Genomic DNA, 20,700 nt, shown 5'->3' with positions numbered 1-20,700 from the left:
CAGAAAGATAATCTGAATAGAACAGACATCGATACTGACCCTAACTTAAGGGAAATAAGAATCAAACTCAAAAAAATTAGAAGACCAAGAATATCTGCTTTTCCAAAAGAAGGAAGAAATACTGTCCAACACAAAAACAAAAGAACATTAGATTTGAAAGAAAAAAATCCATTGTCTTTGTTTTAAAAACAAGCACAAAACAAAAAAAGGTTAGTGTCCCAAACACTTAAAATTGGGGCAGGGAGGGGTGCCTGGGTGGCTCAGTGGGTTGAGCATCTGATTTCAGCTCAGGTCATGATCTCACAGTTCATGGGTTTGAGCCCCGAGTTGGGCTCTGTGCTGACAGCTCAGAGCCTGGAGCCTGCTTCGGATTCTGTGTCTCCTTTCTGTGCTCCTCCCCTGCTTGGGCTCTGTCTCTTTCTCAAAAATAATTAAACACTAAAAAAAATTTTTTTTTTTAAATTGTGTCAGGGAAGTGTAGAAATGCAACACAGTACAATGATTTGGCTTCATTAAAGTAAGACCCTGATTAAAATGAAATGTCATAAGTCTTCATATCTATGCACAATATACCAAGAATATAACATAGATATTTTTTCACTTAAGTTTATTACAGAGTACCAGATCATTGTTTAATGCATTTACTTCTATAGGCCTTCTCTTTTTGGCAGTACATGTTACCTTCATACATACATGCTAGATATTTTACGATTAGAAGCACTCTTCTCATTTCAAATAAGTACCTTATCGTTAACCTTTCCATACACACACACACGCGCGCGCACACACACACACACACACACACACACACACACACTACCTTCATCATAAGAAATTTGAGATAAGGTCAGATTATCTAGAAAGTTGTTTTCATTAATAGTAAAAATCAAAATATAAAACATGTAAATAAAAATGTATAGAAAAATACTAGTTGTACAACTTATTTGGGTTATATTTTGATAGAATTTTTTACTTAAAAAATGTTTATTTTTAAATTTTTTAAATATTTGTTTTTGAGAGAGAAAGTGCACGCAAGTGGGAGAGAGAACCTGAAGCAGGCTTCAGGCTCTGAGCTGTTAGCATAGAGCCCAATGGTGGGCTCAAACCCACAAACTGTGAGATCATGACTTGAGCTGAAGTCGGATGCTTAACTGACTGAGCCACCCAGGTGCCCCATAATGAATTTTTTAAAATGGGTTTGACTCATGAATATCTGTCTTAAAGTTGCAATGAGATAGTCTCCCTTTCTTAAATCTCTGATAGCTCAGGATTAGCTTAATTTACTTAGGGAACTGCTGATTTGGAAGCATACTTTAGAAATGCAACTCTCTTGAAGTAAGGAATCTCTAAATTGTCACTGCAAATAATGTGAAATAATGTTGTGAGAGGAAATGCTTGAAAAGTTTGTATGAATTTCTTTATATTCCTGAAAGGATTATTGAAAAGGAATTTTTGTGCCTATTGAACTGTACTATGCAAATAATGTATGAACTTGACAAAATTGTTATTTAGAATAAAACTATTTTTATTGGAATTCAGGACCAAAGTAAAGAAAGTATCATGTCATAGAACATTGAACAGGTATTATGTAGAAATAACCTTGCTCATTTCATTCCCAGTAAAATTTTTAATTGTGGTAAATTGTTGGATTTTAATACATTGTTACCAGCCTGTTGCGTCTTTTAAAAAACTTTTAAAAAATCTGTATTTACAGGCTTTGGAATTAGAATACACATACATGTTGTGACAGACTTTGAAGTTCTTTTTAAGCAAGTTTCTGTCTTTACATGTTGAACTATAGAGCCCCTTATGTATAGAGAGCTGAATTATACATGTCTTAACTAGGGATATTTCATATTTAATATAGGCTATTCACCTGTAGAAAAATTACAAGGTAGTCTCTTTTTCTTAAGGTAATGAAATTTTCAACCAATACCGTTATATGTTTCTTTGTAGTAATTTGCTCATCCAAATTCTTGAGATTAATTTCATGTTGGAAGTGGGGCATTCACATAGTGTTTTTAATGTTCTCAATAATTCTGGTGTTTTGATTTTCATAAACAGTTCAGATACTCACTTAAAACCCTACTTTCTTTGGTATCTTTTCTTTAAAGGCATTGAAAACTAAGTATTTCAGTAATCGGCCAGGGCCAACACCTGGATGTCAGCTGCCAAGACCAAACTGTCCACTGGAAACTTTAAAGGAACAGTCAAATCCAGCTGTAGCAACAAAACGGAAGCGAACACAGGCCTTGGAACAAGGTAAAACTTTCATTTTCATAAGAAATGAAATGAATTCAGAAAACTCCAAGTAAGTAATGTATAGCTAGTGACTGAGGGGCAGCTAAGAAATGTAGATTGTGAGCTGTTTGCTTTTTTCTAAGTGTATGGTAGAGAATGTGGTATTTTAGCCATATTTGTTTCCATTGAAAATAATTTAATTAAACCAAACATTTTAAAAGGATGTGGGCACTTCTGAGTATACCTCAGCGTTGCACAAACTATCAATGTGTGCCTTATTTTCTTTATAAATTTTTATCGGTATACTACATGCTTAATGTTTAACAAGTGCTATTAGCAAATCAAAGCAAGTAAAATATATTGGATGTAGTTGGATGCAATGACTGGTTAGAATTGCCATAAGATTAAATGTGAACAACCTCATTTTTTTTTCACCTAGGAGGATTACCCAAGAAGCTAATTTTTTAGTTACAAAGATCACTGGACAGTATTTTACTACTGAAGGAAATAGTCCAAAAGGCAATTAATGGAAAAATAGTAAACGTTAAGTGAATGCTGTAGAAGGAATTTGTAAATATTCTACACATGTAAAATATGTAAAACTGGATTATTTTTATTAAATGTATTTTAAAACAAACTTAATTCTGATTTTTCTGATGAGAGTGCAAAAGTAAGATTAAATTCAATTCTCTGAAATGTAGAATTGAAAATTCATTAAGGAAACCTTAATAAAAATAATCATCAGTTATTTTGATGACCTGGCCCATCTAGCTTCACAGATTTATAGTAGTATTTAAAAATGGGGTAGTAGGGGTAGAGGTAGTATTTAAAAATGGAAGCAGTAGTAGTAATGTAGCATATACCTACGACCTAGAGTTAACAAATGTTAATATACTAAATAGGAAAAAAAAGATAAAACTACAAATGAAATTGAGGTCCCTTTAATATGCCATTCCATTCTTTTCCTTTTTGGCTTCCCAAAAGGGAAGCGACTCTCAGGAAATGAGTGTCTTTCCATGATTTTATACTGCTATTTTATAAAAATGCATGTAGTAATATACAGTATTGTTTTGAGTCTCCAAGTTTTATATGAATGATAGGCTATCTCATACTATAATTTATTTTTACTCAAAGCTTTTTTATTTCTTCCATGTTAATACATATATATCTAATTTATTTAACAGCCATCTAATATATAAAAATAATCTATCTTACGTATACAACACTACATTCTTATGCTTTATTTATGGACTGTTACTTTTCTTTCCTGTATAAAAATTACCGTAAGTGTATCAGCATAAAGTAACACAAATTTACTGGCTAAATTTGATATCTGACCTGGCTCAACAGTGGTTTTCACATAGGTCAAAATCAAGGTGTCAGTTGAACTGGACTCTTATCTGAGTTTCTAGAGGAGAATCTGCTTCTATGCTTATTCAGTTTGTGTGATTTTAATGCACATGCTTCCTGTCCTTGTTAGCTGTCAGCCAAGGCTTTTCCCAGCTTCCTAAGACAGTCCACATGCCTTGTCACATGGCATTCTCCATCTGTAAGCCAGCAGCTGTGCTTAGAATCTTTTTGGTTTTCTTGTCTGCTACCAAAAGGGGAAGTCTGCTGTCTCAAAAAAAAAAAAAAAAAAAAAAAAAAAAAAAGGTCACCTGATTGGATTATCCATATATTAAGGTCAATTTACTTGGGATTTTAATCTCTTTATAGCAGTACCTAGATTAGTACTTAAATAATCAGGATGGGAATCGTAAAGTATGCATTTTCAATAATGTTGATATTGCCATATTTCCACTGTGTTCCCAATAGCTATTTAGTTCTTAAAAATGAAGAACTCTCCACACCCCACCCCACCCCATCCCAGGTGCCTGGGTGGATCAGTCAGTTAAGCATCTGACTCTTGATTTCAGCTTTTGATCTCAAAGTGGTGAATTCAAGCCCTACACTGGGCTCCTTGCTGGGTACGAAGTATACTTCCCCTTATCTTACTCCATATATAAAAACTAACTCAAATTGGATCAAAGACCTAAACTGAAGACCTAAAACTGTAACAACTCTTAGAAGAAAATATAGAGGAAAAGCTTCATGACATTAGATTTGGCAAGGACTTCCTGGATAGGACCCCAAAACACCGGCAAGAAAAGTGGGGGGAAAAAAGACATAGGGCATCTGAGTGGCTTAGTGGCTTAAGTGTCTGTCTCTTGATTTTGGCTCAGGTCATGATGGGTCATGAGATGGAGCTCTGTGTTGGGTTCTGCACTGTGTGTGGAGCCTGCTTGAAATTCTCTCTCCCCGTCCCTGTCTCCCTGCCCCTTGCTCACGTGCTCTCTCTCTCTGAAAAAAGAAAAAAAAAAAGACACTGGACTACGTCAGCATTTAAAACTTGTATGTATCACAGGAGTGTTAAGCAAGACAGTGAAAAGAACAGAAGAATATATTTGCAAATCATATATCTGATAAAAGATAGCTCAACAATAAAATATTTTAAAAAATGGGCAAAGGACTTGAATAGACATTTCACCAAAGATGATCTAGAAATGGCCAATAAGCATGTAAAAGATGCTCAACATCACTAATCATTAGGGAAATGCAAGTCAAAACCACGGTGACATACCCCTTCATACACGTTAGGATCACTACTATATATAAAAAAAAAAAAATCATAGTAATAAGTGTTGGTGAGGATGTGGAGAAATTAGGACCCTTGTGTACTACTGGTTGGAATGTAAAGTGGTGTAGCTGCTATGACAAACTGTAGTCTTTGCTTAAAAAAATTTTAAAGGCATTTTCATATGATCTAGCAATTTCACTTCTGAGTTATATGCCCCCAAAATTGAATGCAGGTTCTCAAATATACACGGTCATCAACACTGTATGAATGTATTTGTTTCCCCTCATCATCTCTAGCACTCACAGAATCTTTGTGATTTTTCCTAATTTGGTATCTCATTATCATTTACTTTTTTTAAAAGTCTACTGTTGTTGAATAGTTCCTCACATTTGCACACCATATATAATCCCTCTTTGTGAACTGTTGATTTAGATTCTTTGTCATTTGGGGAGTATTCCAAATGTTAGCAGTTTAAGCATCTGCATTTTATATAATACACATATACACACATTAAAAAAGAACATTTCTGGGGCGCCTGGGTGGCGCAGTCGGTTAAGCGTCCGACTTCAGCCAGGTCACGATCTTGGCGGTCTGTGAGTTCGAGCCCCGCGTCGGGCTCTGGGCTGACCGCTCAGAGCCTGGAGCCTGTTTCTGATTCTGTGTCTCCCTCTCTCTCTGCCCCTCCCCCATTCATGCTCTGTCTCTCTCTGTCCCAAAAAATAAATAAACGTTGAAAAAAAAAATTAAAAAAAAAAAAAAAAAAGAACATTTCTAGCTTTTATTGTTTTTTACACTTAGATATTATTGAACATGCCCAAATCTTTGCTTTCCTTACCTTTTATTTCATATTGTTATTACATGTATTAGTTCTGTGTATACTCTTTATCATATTCCATTGACCTGTTGGTACCACACTATTTTAAATAATGTAGCTTTATATTACTACCAGGACAATGCAATTTAATGTCTAGTAACAGTAGTTCCTCATCATTACTCCTTTTTTCAAAATTTATTTGCCAAAGTTCATCTTTTATTATTTATTAAAGGCAACTAAATGTTCTTGCTTTAACACAACTATAAATGGTTTCTATTTTATATTGTTACTTCATTTTGCCTGTTGTTACCTCATCTATAAGTAGTATTCAATGTAGCCATATATCTTTTGTTTTTTTTTTTACTAGAGATCATAACTAAAGTTTTATAAAACTTCTAAAACTTCTGACAATGTAATGCATTTCCTTTGGCATAATTGTGATATTACTAATATAGCAACATTCCCAGAAGGTATTAAAGATTTTATGCAATACCTTAAAATTCAGCATCAAAACCAAAGAATGGTGTAAGTGCTAGAATTCTGCACAGTTCTGGCTCCAAAGTGTCATCACACCAACAAAAAAAGAAGCTATAAAGGTAACTAGCAATGCTTTGAATATACTTCTGCCAGTCCCACCATGATAACTTTTTTATTGAAGTTAACTTAAGGAAATTACTAGTTGTAACCTTTCTCTGGCAAATGAAAATCCTGAAAAATAGCAATAAAACAAGATACATGTATTTCAGAAATTATCATGCAGCCACTCCTAGGCATTGTTATTTCTTAGAGCATTAATTTATATTGTTGCTTAAGCCAAAGATCCCTTTAGTCAATCAAAATAGTTTAATAACTTTTTTTTCTCAGAAATCACTTTCTTGTTTTTAAGATGTTGGCAAATACTGAAAATTTAATAAAGCATACTAATGTAATTTATAAAATCCATCAGCACAGAATATTAATAAATTTCTTGTAGAAAACATTTGAGTATTTAAGCTACCTTCTAAAACTTAGAAATACCCATAAAACTTACAACTTCTGAAGATGTAGCAACATTTGTACAGTCCTTTTTTAAAGTATCATAATATAAACAGCTCTCAGGTCTGATTTCAACTGATTTATCTTCAAAACATGATATTTGATGGCAAAGAACAGGATCTTTTGAGAGTTCTTGTGTAGTGCTGATCTCTGTGAGGGTGCTGGATTGAACAAAGACAGCCCGCAGAACTTAAAATGTGAACACTTGAAAACACAGGATCATGCAGTACAGGGAATTCTGAAACTTTCCCCCATGCATTTTTTAATGGAAAATTGTCTTTCACAAGATTCTTTTCCTTATTGTCATTTGAGGTGGTGTCTTTCTCTTCTAATGCCCGAGCAAGCATGTAACTAACTTTTCTTTGATGAGCCAAAGCTTCTTCTTTGTCATTCAACTACTTGGACAAAAAATAAAAATATGCCAATTAGTCAATAAATCACAGCATATAGAACTATAATCAGACTTTTTCTCAGAATGTTCTGTCTTCAATCTGTTAAGTCAGTCAATGTAAATACATTAATTAAATAAGTTAATCTAGCGATACCCAAGTATTACGCTACACATTACTGAGGACTTTTTTTTTTTTTTTTTTAAGGAGGAACAGAAGTTTCCTTCTGCTGAAACTTTTGTAGGTCATCTGAAGAGAGAGGAAAAACATACACATGGGGTGTGTGTGTGTGTGTGTGTGTGTGTGTGTGTGTGTGTGTAACATCAACATGTAATTACCCCTGCAAGAGAAGGCTGAAGTTCTTTATTTGTGAAATTTTTTAAATATATTTATATGTGAATAAATGATTTTAACCCTCTTGTATAGATAAGTATGTTCATATAGCATGAGTCTTTTAGTTTTAGTCATATGAAATAGGGATAATGATTCAAGATATAATGTGTGAGAAAGTTGCCTTGTACATTTTAAAAATTCCTGAATTAAGTAAAAGGTCTTGTCATGGACTGTATGTGTAAATGCAGATGACAGAGGTACCTGCAGTTAATTACAGGGAGCCCCCTCTTTTCAGAGGTGAAGCTTTAAACTTGTACAGGAAGAACATGGATGGGAGAAGTGGGAAGAGCATGCAGGGAATTTAAGGAGATGAAGATCAAAACTGGAGGATGGTACCTCAGCTGAGAAAAGGGCATAAAAGGCAAGTACAGAGTACTGAAGAACGGAATTTTTAAAAAAAGAGTTGAATTAATAGGAAACAAAAAGATTAGCTTAACCACAACTTCTAACAAGAGAAAGCAAAAACACTGACCAACTCTGTTAGCATCTTAAAGACTTCCTGAGGATTATCCTGGTCTTCAGTCTTCTTAGAACTGTTTTCTGAAGGGAGCATACCCAACAGTTTCTGCCCTAAGGTCTTCTTACTTCCTTGTGATGGTAATCCTAAAACTGAACATGCAAATCAACTGAAACATAAAAACCCTCACTCATATACTTCCAGGAAAAGAGGTAAGTCTGAACCAAGGATAATTCATTTGTAAATCAGTCAAGAGGTGGTTCTCTTCTGGAGAAGTCTGGTGAGTCAGGCATCAGTGTAGTGGGAAGAGAACACAGACTTGAGAGGCAGGATGGCAAACGGAGGTTGAGTGGGTCACAGCGTAAGGACCCAGAGCAATGCCCTGCCTGCCGCTCTACTCCTTGGCTCCCAGCGATAGCTTCCCTCGAGAGAGCATGCAGCCCACATTACCAGATCATCTCAGTCTTCCAGAGGAAGCAGCAATCCAGATGTGTGTGTGAAGTCTTCCAGTGTTAAATGTCAGCCACTTACCAACATTATTTGACACTATGTAGACCCAACAAAACATGTCTGCAGGCCACAAGTGGTCTCTAAACCATGCAAATCCTGCGTTAGAGGAGAAAGACCTGGACTTGAATCCTCATTTAGCCCCGTACTCAGTGACCTTGGACAAGGTCTCTGTGCTTTTTTTCTTGAATGAGAATAATAGCCTCCGTGCTTCAGGATTGCTGTGTCATTAAATAATAGAGCATAGGGGCTGGGGGAAGGGAGTGGACAGTTAGTGTTTAATGGGTAGTTTCTGTTTGGAAAGATGAAAAAGTTCTGAAGATGGATGGTCTTGATGGGTACACAACAATGTGAATGAAGTTAATGTTATTTAAATATGGTTAAAATGGGGGATGCCTGGGTGCCTTGGTCTCAGCTCAGGTCTTGATCTCATAGCCATGAGTTCAAGTCCTATGCTGGGCATGAAGTCTACTTAAAGTTAAAAATGGTTAAAATGGTAAATTTATGTATATTTTAACACAATTAAAAAAAAAAATGTAGCCCAGGTACTGACCTAATGTTTAAAAGTCCACATCTTGAAATGTGTACACTGATGATGTTCTTTATAGAAAGGATGCAGTTTTATAGCAGAAGGTACCAAAATTGTGGATTTATACAAAGAAAACATCAAGAATGCCTTTGGAATGCTCTGCAAATGGTCTAATGGAAAACTGAGAACAGATAAAAGACAATTCCCTTTCCACCCAATCCTGATAAACCACAGCTACCGGGGCTCACTCACTGACCTCTTCCTCAAGCAACTTCGACAAAAGGAGAAAAGCCAGACAAGTTGATGTGCTCATTAGCTTTGATGAGTGAATGAATCTGCATCTCTATTTGTAGTCTTAAGAAAAAGAAATATGCTATAACCAATCTCTCAGAACTAGTCTAAGCTGCCATATCAACAAGAAAAGTTAATGTCTTCTAAGATGTTAACCACATACAAGAAACTGACCTATGGCAACATCCTGTCCCTCTTCAGATTACTGAAATCCGTGAATAAAATGAATCAGTCTTGTCACTAAGAAACTGACAAAGAGTAGGGGCACCTGAGTGGCTCAGTCGGTTGAGCTTCCAACTTCAGCTCAGGTCCTGATCTCACAGTCTGTGAGTTCAAGCCCTGCGTCGGGTTCTGCACTGACAGCTCAGAGCCTGGAGCCTGCTTCAGATTCTGTGTCTCCCTTTCTCTCTCTCTGCCCCTCCCCCACTCATGCTCTGTCTCTGTCTCAGAAATAAATAAACATTAAAAAAAAGAAACTGACAAAGAGCTACTGACACTTGTATGGACTTGTAAAGGCCTTTCGGAGATGAATCAGTTATTTTAAATTCTGCTTCCAGTCTCTTCAGGGCCTTAATGGAAAACAAAGCAGGAGCTATATCTATCAAATCATATTTTTAATGGAAAAGTTTTTCAAGTTTGTCATTAGCTAAGAAAGGCAGTCGTTCTAGAATATAAAATGAGTATGTATTCAAGTGCTGAAATGAATATTAATCTACCTCTTAGGAAAAACCCATTTTGTCTGTCTAGCACTACTTTTTGGCCAACTTCCATGCACACAGTGGGTGGTCTTCTGTGCAGATGACAGAATGTGGCAGGCTTTCATAAGATTGTTCTAACCATGCCTTCCCCTTCGTTTTCTTTCTCCCATAACTCTTCTCCTCATCTTTCATCAAAACAAACAAGCAATTAAATTACATTTCCAAAGGGATTTGCCTTCAGTTCACATCACAGAACACCAAGGTTGTGCTTAAAGAGAACACCTTTGAAAATTCGGCAGTCCAGCTCCTATCAAGGGCTTAGCTTAGGACCTACACATTTGTGGTCCTTGAAAGAACTAGATATTAACATTTTCCATCAATTCCTAAAAGACTAAGTATATGGACTATGTTTGCATATTTGCCTGGCAGAATCACCTACATTGAGTTGGACACTAAGGTTATACCTTTGGCCTTTATCAAGGGATTATTATAGGTAACAGCCATATAAATGCTGATTTTATATTTATCATAAATGACTGTTGGGGATTTAGACATTACATTAGCCAGCTCAGGGATTTTTGTTGTAAGTCTCATGTCAGAAAACCATTTTAGAAGTTAATTTCAGGATAGTGTGGAATGCCTCCTTAAGAGTCAGTGTTGAGAGTTAGGATTTCCTGTGTTGCCCTGACTTCCACCTGATAAACAGTCTAAATACAGAAGTCTTATGATCTGCTTCTATCTACTTTCATAGTTCTTGTTTATCACTTCCTTTTTTATTTCCCTATATTTTATTTTCCCTCTATTTATATTTTCCCTATATTTTATTTTCACATCACTTGACCTGTATATTATTAGGAATATGTACTACTTGAGAAAAAATTAAAAATAGGTATCTTATTAAAAGTTTCATTTTTAATATTCTAAGACTCATATTTCCAAAGTTCATCTGAACACAAGAAAGATTGGAATTAGGATTATTGGTTTTGACATATTAGAAAATATTTAGAAATATAGTCATCTCAGAATTTCAATATTAAAACATCTAAACCTACAAATTATATAATCTTTCTTGACTAATAAAAGATTACAAGTTGGAATTTTAAATTGAAGCAATGTGAGTTGCACTGAAAACTGATACTGAACATTTAGAGAAACTAAAATTTCTAAAAAATAACAGCTACTTTGATTTTATTGGATGATCTACTTCCAACTGTCATTTTTATTCTGTTATTCCATTTTTATATATTTTGTTCACACCAGTACAATACTGAAAAATGGCCATTAACTTTTGATAGGTTTGTGAAAAAAACCTAACCCTTGTTTCATTTTTATAAAAGTATTTTATTAATATTTCCAACTTAAGATTTTTCCTCTACTCCTCCATCTCCTTTTAGAATCATACATTTCAGCAAAGTTTAATTAGACATACTTAATGTTTGGGTTTCACTATTTTTTAAAAAATTTTTTTAATGTTTATATTTTGAGAGACAGATGGAGCATGAGCAGGGGAGGCGCAGGGAGGGAGGGAGACACAGAATCCGAAGCAGGCTCCAGGCTCCAAACTGTCAGCACAGAGCTAGATGCCGGTCTCAAACTCACAAGCTGTGAGCTCATGACCTGAGCCGAAGTTAGACGCTTAACTGACTGAGCTACCCAGACACCCGAGTTTCACTATTTTCATTATGACGTCTAGGCAGTTTCCCTTTAATCACTTAGCACTCATAAACTTTCCCCACTAAACATGTTCTTATTTAAATGAGATAGTTGAGGGGCACCTGGGTGGCTCAGTTAAAGGTCTTTTTTTTTTTTTTTTTTTTTTTAATTATCTTTGAGAGAGAGAACACGAGCAGGGGAGGGGCTGAGAGAGAGGGAGACACAGAATCTGAGGCAGGCTCCAGCCTTCGAGCTGTCAGCACAGAACCCAACACAGGGCTCGAACCCATGAACAGTGAGGTCATGACCAAAGTCAGCACTTAACAGACTGAACCACCCAGGCAACCCATGGCATCTGACTCATGATTTCAGCTCAGGTCATGATCTCACTATTCTTGAGATTGAGCCTTGTGTCCGGCTGTGTGCTGACAGCTTGGAGCCTGCTGGGGATTATCCCTCTCCCTCTTTCTCTCTGTCTCCCTCCCTAACTAGTGTGCACACACACTCTCAAAATAAGTGAACACTTTTTTTTTAAGTAGCTTAAATGAGATAGTTGAGTAGTAGAAAAGATTCTACTGTTTTATGGTTTTGGTGATCCCAATATTTCTTCTGCATATGTAACGTCCAGTGACCCCCTTTCTTCCCATATACTTTAATTATATTCTCCTTTCATTTAACGGTGCATAATCAACTTTGATTATAATCAAAAACAACTAAAATTGTACCTGATTATTGCCATTATAATTCATATTTACCATCCTCCTTAAGGTGCTTCCAATTTATCCATTTTGTTGCTTTTTTACACATTTTATCCATTTGTGTCAATCTTAGTGCCTGGTCATTTTTCCTCATTAATTGTTGCTCAAATGCAATTCTGAATGCATCTGCCATTATGTAAGCTTCTTCTTTACTCTTCTGCAAAAGTCCCAACTAGTTTTGAAAGAAAGTTTGACAGGTGTCATGCAAAACTAGAACAATTCTTGCCTGAATGCTGAGTAACATTAGCAAATGTAGTCTCCTGCCTAGCATGTATCTTTCAGTCTGATCTATTTCATGTGCTTAAACTAATTAGTACTTGCTGATTCCCCTCTACAGTAGGTGCCCACTCTGAACTAGATTACCAGAAATTTCCTTCCTGGTGCCCGATCATTCCTTGTTAATCCACTTCTTGGACCTTACCTCATTACCACAGAAAGGCCTTGTGTGTGTCCTGCCCAACAAGTAAGAAGGGAGGATGCCAAAGGCTGCATTTCCATTCTGCCTTGGGCCAGTCTAGACAGTATCACTGAAAATAATTATGAATGTCACCTTTTAGATACGTGCCATAACTAACCCTGACTGATCTTTGTAATCTTATGCTTGTCTTAATGAACTGCTAATTTTTAGCTGTTATTTTTCCTATGTCTGAAGACTTGAAATTCCATACCTTCAATAAAGGTAAAATATTTTTAAAATTATGGTCCATGTTTGTATGTTATTATAATTAACTATAATGGCAGCTGTCATTTAAGTGCCAGCACCTGCATGGTGCAGTGCTAAACATTAAATGTCTGCCTCTTCTATTTCCGCAAAACAGCCCAATAACTAGTTATTATTCTCTGTTGTAACATATGTGTCCAAACCGACACACATAGAAAATACTAGAGCTATGACTCAAACCTAGGTCTGGCTGGTACAAAGGTCCCTTCAGTATACCTTGCTGTTTTTCTGCTTAGCTTCATGTTAATCTCCCCATTTATCAGTGTTGTGGGTCCTAGTGATTTTAAGCATGAGCTTTTTCCTCTAATTATAAATAGAGTAATTTGGGGACCATTTATAGAGAAAAGAAACATAAACTTAGGAAATGTTAACTATAAACTTAGGCAAACAACTTTATGTTGCCATAGTGTCATGCCAAGTACTATTTGTATTTTGGAACCATGTAAATAAAATCCAGTTTGTATGTTAATTCTATCACATAAAAGTAAGCCTAAGTAATTCTATCACATAAAAGTTCCACAGCCAGTGACTACTAAAAGGAAGCTAATTATTGCAGATACTTCCCTTCTATTAATAGAGAAAAAAAAAGCTTTTAGTGTTTTGATAATATGGTACTTACCTCCTGTTTGAGCTTAAGAAGCATTTTCCGAGCCGATGCCGCCATTTTGGCACAAGCACAGGGACTCCCTCCGGGACCATGGCAAAGGCAGGCTCCAAGGACAGCAAGCTTCAAACCCGAAAACATTATTCCCATTACTGAGGGTCGCACTACCTAGCTGCACACAAACGCAAGGGCACTTACACACATGCACATTTATATTCGAGCATGCAATTCAAAGAAATTGGAAAGAGAAACAAAAATAGAAGAAAACTGACAGGCGGATTTCAGGATCCAACCACAAATGAGGAAAGAATGTTACTACTTGGAACAAATCCATAAAGGAATTCTACCTTGCTTCTTTTCTTTTTCCAAAACTTCTAAATTGGCACCAGTTTCTATGGTCTGAATCCCTGCCAGGAACTTGAAGTAATATTAAAATCTACCTTGTCGATTTGTGAATGAGCTTAGCCTGGCTGCCCAGCATTTACTCCTGCCAGCTCCCACCAGGGAGAGGTGCATGCTTAAAAATGATGAATGAATTTTAATATGTCAGGAAAATAATCATCCCTCCATTTCTAAAAAAATACTTGTGATTGTGTCATGTGAGACACAGCTAACACAGCTTATGCTAAAACTATAAAAATAAGAAATGGGGCAGGAAGTGGCCAGCACATGTCCTACTGTACCAGAATGTAATGCATGGTACCAGTAAGGTTGAGGCACTGTCCTGGGGAAACCAATGGGCCTCTCTTCCCTCAGTCTCAAATTGCTAAGTATAGTGCTATTCTAGAACATGTCGCAGACGGTGACGGGGAAAAGGAAAGTAGAAAATCTCCCTCTTGTTCATCTTTCATACCTGCCTACCTACCTCAAGACCTGAAACCTCTGTAAAACCACATTTATCACGGCACTTGTGTTCCTGAGCTGCCATCTGCTGTTTGATCTCCAGCATGGCGAGGGCCTCCAAATACTGTCGATTTAAAACTAGGAAGGGCCAAAGAAGAGAGTGTTAGTTACACAGTCTGACTCCGGCCTCACCTAAGCTACTGGTTACACCAACATCATACACTCACTTCTTACAAGCAGTGCATATGTAGACATTGCCTACCAGAACTGCACAGCCAGAAAATCTGATAAAATAGTGGGTATCAAACGAGATAACAGATACTTAACATTAGATGAAATGTTACTGTATTTAATGTGGAAGTGTCCAAAGTCTGGTCTTCATTTGCTCAAAGAAAATTTGTAGGATTTTCAAAGAACATACAAATGCAAATTATTTGCACTTGCTAGATCTTGAGACCACCAGATGGTGAGATCTCATGCATTAATGTCAAACAGACCAGCTATCCAAACTCTATTAGACTTCTATTATGAGTTTTCACAAGTTCTCAACCATTTATAACAAGAGCGGTCCTACTATATCCTGGAACAGAAAATCATGACTTCTCCCCGACTTGTTGCAGAGTGAGGTGGTAGAGAGGGAGTGGATGTGGTTATAGGCTGCTGCTTTCCTGAACTAACCTAACACAGGTGAAATCTCCCATCTGCTCTAATCACAGGTATGGAGAAGCACCATTTTCTCTGTGCAGTTCTCACCCAGGAGCTCTGCCACTATTCACTTACTAGACTACAGAAAGTGTCCCTCTCAGGCCCAGGACCTGATTTAGAACTTTGTCTCCTTCAAGCCACTACTTTAAAACAGTTTCTGCTAAGAAGGAAAAAACAACACATCTCTTAAAATTATATAAAAAGTTGATGCCATCTTAATATTCTTAAAACATCTTGGAGGCGCCTGGGTGGCTCACTCGGTTAAGCGTACGACTTCAGCTCAGGTCATGATCTCATGGTTCGTGGGATCAAGTCCCACCTTGGGGTGTGCACTGACATTGCAGAGCCTGCCTGGGATTCACTCTCTCTGTCTGTCTGTCTCTCTCTCTCTCTCTCTCTCTCAAAATAAATTAATAAACTTAAGAAATATATTCTTAAGACATCTTAATATTCTTTTATTAACTTTTGTCATAAGGTGACTTATTACATAAGGGGTGTGTGTGTACACACATATAGGTAAAAACTTTCAAGTCTGTAGTCAGTCAATATCTTGAAAAAGCAAGAGTGCTAGTATTAGCCTTAATACTATTAGAATACATTCCTACTAATGTCCCCCCAAAAAACATGTACTTAGGTTTCTCAAATATGAGGTGCTCTACCATTTTGTTTTACACTGAGTAGAAAAACAAAAGGATAACAGGAGAATGGGGAGAAATGCTTACTGGATACAGGGTTTTACTTTGGAGTGATGAAAATCTTTTGGAACTAGATAATTGTGCAACATTGTGAGTGTTATGAATTATTTACTTTTGAATGGTTAATTTTGATATGTGAATTTCATCTTAAAATTTTTTCATTAAAAAAACCCTAATGATGCATTTCTTGGAAGTATGTTACTTCTAAATAATAGCACTTTGTCTATTGATACGTATGTTCTTAACATAGGACACTAAAACTGATATTTTAACATAATATTCTTAAGCAATCATCAAAATAATGCTCTTCACTTACGTGCATTTTCCGACTTCAGCATTTTAATTTCTTCTGTTTTCACATTCAGAGTTTCCTTGAGGACTGCATTTTCACAGTTTAGCCTGGAAAAAAAGTACCCTCCAAATAACTAAAACATTAACATTTCATTGTTTATGTTTTTTTAATTTTTTTGATGTTTTTATTTATTTTTGAGACAGGGAGAGACAGCATGAGCAGGGGAGGGGCAGAGAGAGAGGGAGACACAGAATCTGAAGCAGGCTCCAGGCTCTGAGCTGTCAGCACAGAGCCCGACGCGGGGCTTGAACTCATGGACTGAGATCATGACCTGAGCTGAAGTCGGACGCTCAACCGACTGAGCCACCCAGGCACCCCTAACATTTCATTGTTGAATGAGAATATTTGTATCCCATAATCAGAAAACAAAAACCCAGATAAAATTTTTCCTACTTCAAAACAAGCTAGAACTCATATGTGTCACAAAACGAAAACAATTTAGAGTGTGGTAAGATTCTGGACATACTCTTAACCCTTCTGTATACTCATCTGAGAAACAATCAGAAGTATCTCAAACTTTTTTTTTTTAATTTTTTTTTAACCTTTATTTATTTTTGAGACAGAGAGAGACAGAGCATGAACGGGGGAGGGTCAGAGAGAGGGAGACACAGAATCTGAAACAGGCTCCAGGCGCCGAGCTGTCAGCACAGAGCCCGACGCGGGGCTCGAACTCACGGACCGCGAGATCATGACCTGAGCCGAAGTTGGCCACCCAACCGACTGAGCCACCCAGGTGCCCCAGAAGTATCTCAAATTAAAACATAAAAAATAATAAGGAGGGGGGCTGCTGGCTCAGTAGAGCATGCGACTCTTGATCTCAGGGTCATGAGTTCAAGCCTCACATTGGGTGTGGAACCTACTTAAAATAAAAATTTAGGGGCGCCTAGGTGGTTCAGCTGAGTGTCTGACTCGTGATTTCGGCTCAGGTCATGATCTCACAGTTCTTTTTTTTTTTTTTTTAATTTTTTTTTTTTTAACGTTTATTTATTTTTGAGACAGAGAGAGACAGAGCATGAACGGGGGGAGGGGCAGAGAGAGAAGGAGACAAAGAATCGGAAGCAGGCTCCAGGCTCTGAGCCATCAGCCCAGAGCCCGACGCGGGGCTCGAACTCACAGACTGTGAGATCGTGACCTGAGCTGAAGTTGGACGCTTAACCGACTGAGCCACCCAGGCGCCCCCATGATCTCACAGTTCTTGAGATTGGGCCCTGCATCAGGTTCTGCACAGGCAGTGCTGAGCCTGCATGGGATTCTCTCCCTTTCTGTCTGCCCCTCTCCTGCTCATGCTTTGCTGTCTGGTTCACTCTCTTTTTGTGCAGGCTTCATAATAAAACCTCTTTTGCTAGTTCTGCTTAATTGAAGAATATCCTAAAAGGCAGTCTACTGACAGATGCAAATCTGGGTGTTTGAATCAGAATTTTCTGGATTCTGTGCAAGAAAAACAAAATACAAAAACCAAGACAACACTATTAAATTGGCATAAATTAAGATTTGTGACATTCTCTTGAGGAGGCACTTTTATGCATTGCTAGTAGGAATGCAAAGTGGTACAAGCCTTACAGACAAGAATTTGATAACATCTAATAAATCTACATATGAATTGACCTTTTGATCCAGCAATTCTAAGAATTTACACCAGAAGTACATCTCCCAACAACACAAAAATATATATGTCAAAGCTGTTTACTGCAGCACTGTTTACAACCGCAAGATACTGGAAACAATCTAAGTGCCTATATATGGGAGAATAGTTGAGTATACTATGGCACATCCACACAATGGAGTGGTTTCCTGGATATATTGTTAAAAAGGAAAAACAGTGCAAAAGAATATGTACAGTCAGCTGTTCTTTGTTGTAAGAAGGAAGGAGAAATAAGAAAACAAACATATCTGCCAATTTGTGCAAACAGAAACAGAGGAATGATAAATCAGAAAACAGTAACTGGTTATCTATATAGATAGTGAGGGGAAGGAAAGATGGCAGGTTGGGAATGGGGTAGGGGCCCTGGGGGGAGAATGACATTTCTGAGTATACCTCAGAATAGTTCTGACTTTTGGAAGCATGTCAGTGTTTTATAAGATCAAAAATAGATCAGACGAATAAATAAATCAACAAGGATGACGAAACAACTCTAAAACAGAATATAGATAAAAACAAATGGACTTAAATGAATTGTATAACCACAGAAAGAGAAAAAAAACTAAAGTCAGTTTTGAACACTTGTTTTGACTGGATCCCCTCAGGCGAGAAACAAAACTGCAAACAAATATTGAACTCTAGTTAGTAGGTTTGATTTTGCAATGGTGTGTATGAGCAATTCTAAAGCTACTTTCTGCATATTCTATGACAACAAATAAGTAAACATTGGGTGAAAAGAGCCAGGTTTCTCACTGGAAGTTACAAATATGGAAATGGGCAAGGCTCAAATGCACCCTGTGGTGGTGGGTTGCAGTTGAAGATATGGGTGTGAACTCAAGGGTTCTGAACAGAGAGCGATGAAGAGGTAGATGTATATGTCAGTGTGTGCGTGTGCATTTCCAGTCGTCCTCTCAGAGGACCTCTTAGCAATGACTTCCAGTAGCCATAAGCACACCTAGCACTAAGATCTTGATTTCTAAACACCATTCCCCACTAAAAGGAACCAGGAATCCTTGGAAAGATGCCAATATTGTAAGCATAGTGGCCTATTACCTCTTGTACCAGAAAGCAAGAAAGTGCTCCAACAATAACAGGGAGGTGTCAGAAAGCCACAGGAGCCAGCTTGAAGGGGCTCCCACTGACTGAAGTTGGAAAACTGTATGCAAAAAAGAAATTATGATAGTAACCCATTGAATAATGCAAGAATTCATGAATCCATTTTGGTATAAACAAATGGGGGAGGAAAAAAGCTCTTAAAATGCCAGCAAATAAATATAGAAGGAATAACAGAATTAGAAAATTACCATTTGGCAACCATCATAGTAATGACTGCTTCAGGCAGAATAAGCAGTGGATGTAAAACTAGTGGGTGAAAATCCGATAAATCACATAATCTCACAGCATCTCCCCACAAGATGCTTACTAATCACAAGGGGGAAAAGGATGGCTTTATAGTGGAAAATGAGGGCAGATACCACCCCTTAACCAAATAGTCAACATTCATATGCGAGGAACGGGACAAATCCACATTGCAGGCTCCCTGATATGATGCACTAATAACACAACATTGTTTCAGTAGTAATAGTGCCCCAAATGCATAACCTGAATCGAATTCAGAAACACCAGACATTTCCAATGTAGTATAGTATATAACCACCCTGTCCTCCTCAAAAAATGTCAAGGACAGGGGCGCCTGGGTGGCGCAGTCGGTTAAGCGTCCGACTTCAACCAGGTCACGATCTCACGGTCCGTGAGTTCGAGCCCCGCGTCGGGCTCTGGGCTGATGGCTCAGAGCCTGGAGCCTGTTTCCGATTCTGTGTCTCCCTCTCTCTCTGCCCCTCGCCCGTTCATGCTCTGTCTCTCTCTGTCCCAAAAATAAATAAACGTTGAAAAAAAAAAAATGTCAAGGACAAAGAAGCACTGATAAATGTTCCAGATGTTTTCCCCTTCCTTCGCCCTCCCTTACTCCTCATAGCTGTTTCAGATTAAAGGGGACGAAAGTTTAGATATGACAACCAAATGCAATGCGTGATTCTGGACTGGATCCTAGAACACAGGAATTTTTTTTCTTTTGATATAAGGGTATTATTACTAGGATAATTAGCAAATCTAAATAAGGGCTGTAGGTTAAACAAGAATATTAGGAGGCACCTGAGTGGCTCAGTCAGTTGAACATCCAACTCTTGGTTTCAGCTCAGGTCATGATCTCAGGGCTTCATGGATTCAGACCCCTCCATCAGGCTCTGTGCTGGCAGCACAGAGCCTACTTGGGATTCTCTCTCTCTCTCTCTCTCTCTCTCTCTCTTCCCCTCCCTCACTCTCTCTGTCTCTCTCAAATAAACTTAAAAAAAATAGAGTATTAGGTTAATGTCTTAATTTTGATCATTTTACTATGGTTATGACAGAGTTATGTCCCTTTTAATTTTTATTTATTTCTTTAAGTTATTTTGAGAGAGAGAACATGGGCAGGGAAAGGGCAGAGAGAGATGGAGAGAGAGGATCTCAAGGAGGCTCCCAGCAATCAGCACAGAGCCCGACAAAGGACTCAAACTCACAAACTGGGAGGTCATGACCCCACCTGAGATCAAGAGTCAGACGCTTAAACGACTGAGCTACCCAAGCGCCCGAGTATGTCCCTTTTTAAAAAACACAAACTGAAGTATTTAGAATAATGAGGCCTTATATGCAACTTACTCTTAAATGGCTCAGATATCTATCTGTATCCACATATGTAACTATAGAGAAGAAAACAGAATGTT

General features: G+C 37.5%; 2 protein-coding genes across 12 annotated transcripts in view; one reads left to right on the top strand and one right to left on the bottom strand.

Annotated features, from left to right (window-relative positions):
* The window catches only part of CDK7 (cyclin dependent kinase 7), an 88,580-nt gene that overhangs the window by 33,014 nt on the left and 34,866 nt on the right, over positions 1-20,700 (top strand). For 4 of the 9 annotated variants that reach the window (XM_086699650.1, XM_086699593.1, XM_086699601.1 and 1 more), the window contains one exon: positions 2,115-2,262. In XM_086699650.1, the coding sequence (XP_086555776.1) occupies positions 2,115-2,262 (148 nt within the window). Of the gene's footprint in view, positions 1-2,114; positions 2,263-2,680; positions 2,879-7,303; positions 7,514-7,724; positions 12,132-20,700 lie in introns of those variants that run through there. The other 5 variants (XM_086699611.1, XM_025923594.2, XM_025923593.2 and 2 more) reach the window with 3 other exon arrangements.
* The window catches only part of CCDC125 (coiled-coil domain containing 125), a 31,555-nt gene continuing 16,470 nt past the window's right edge, over positions 5,616-20,700 (bottom strand). For all 3 annotated transcript variants that reach the window (XM_086699565.1, XM_086699575.1, XM_086699582.1), the window contains 6 exons: positions 16,267-16,349; positions 14,573-14,688; positions 13,723-13,830; positions 12,380-12,554; positions 7,962-8,098; positions 5,616-7,102 (listed from right to left, as the gene is read on the bottom strand). In XM_086699565.1, the coding sequence (XP_086555691.1) occupies positions 6,794-7,102; positions 7,962-8,098; positions 12,380-12,554; positions 13,723-13,830; positions 14,573-14,688; positions 16,267-16,349 (928 nt within the window). In that variant the 3' untranslated portion in view covers positions 5,616-6,793. The remainder of the gene's footprint in view (positions 7,103-7,961; positions 8,099-12,379; positions 12,555-13,722; positions 13,831-14,572; positions 14,689-16,266; positions 16,350-20,700) is intronic.

Source organism: Puma concolor, chromosome A1 (assembly GCF_028749965.1).
Source record: "Puma concolor isolate L17-30 chromosome A1, mPumCon1.1.hap2, whole genome shotgun sequence".
Classification (NCBI taxonomy): Eukaryota; Metazoa; Chordata; class Mammalia; order Carnivora; family Felidae; genus Puma; species Puma concolor.
This window is presented reverse-complemented; position numbering and strand designations above follow the sequence as displayed.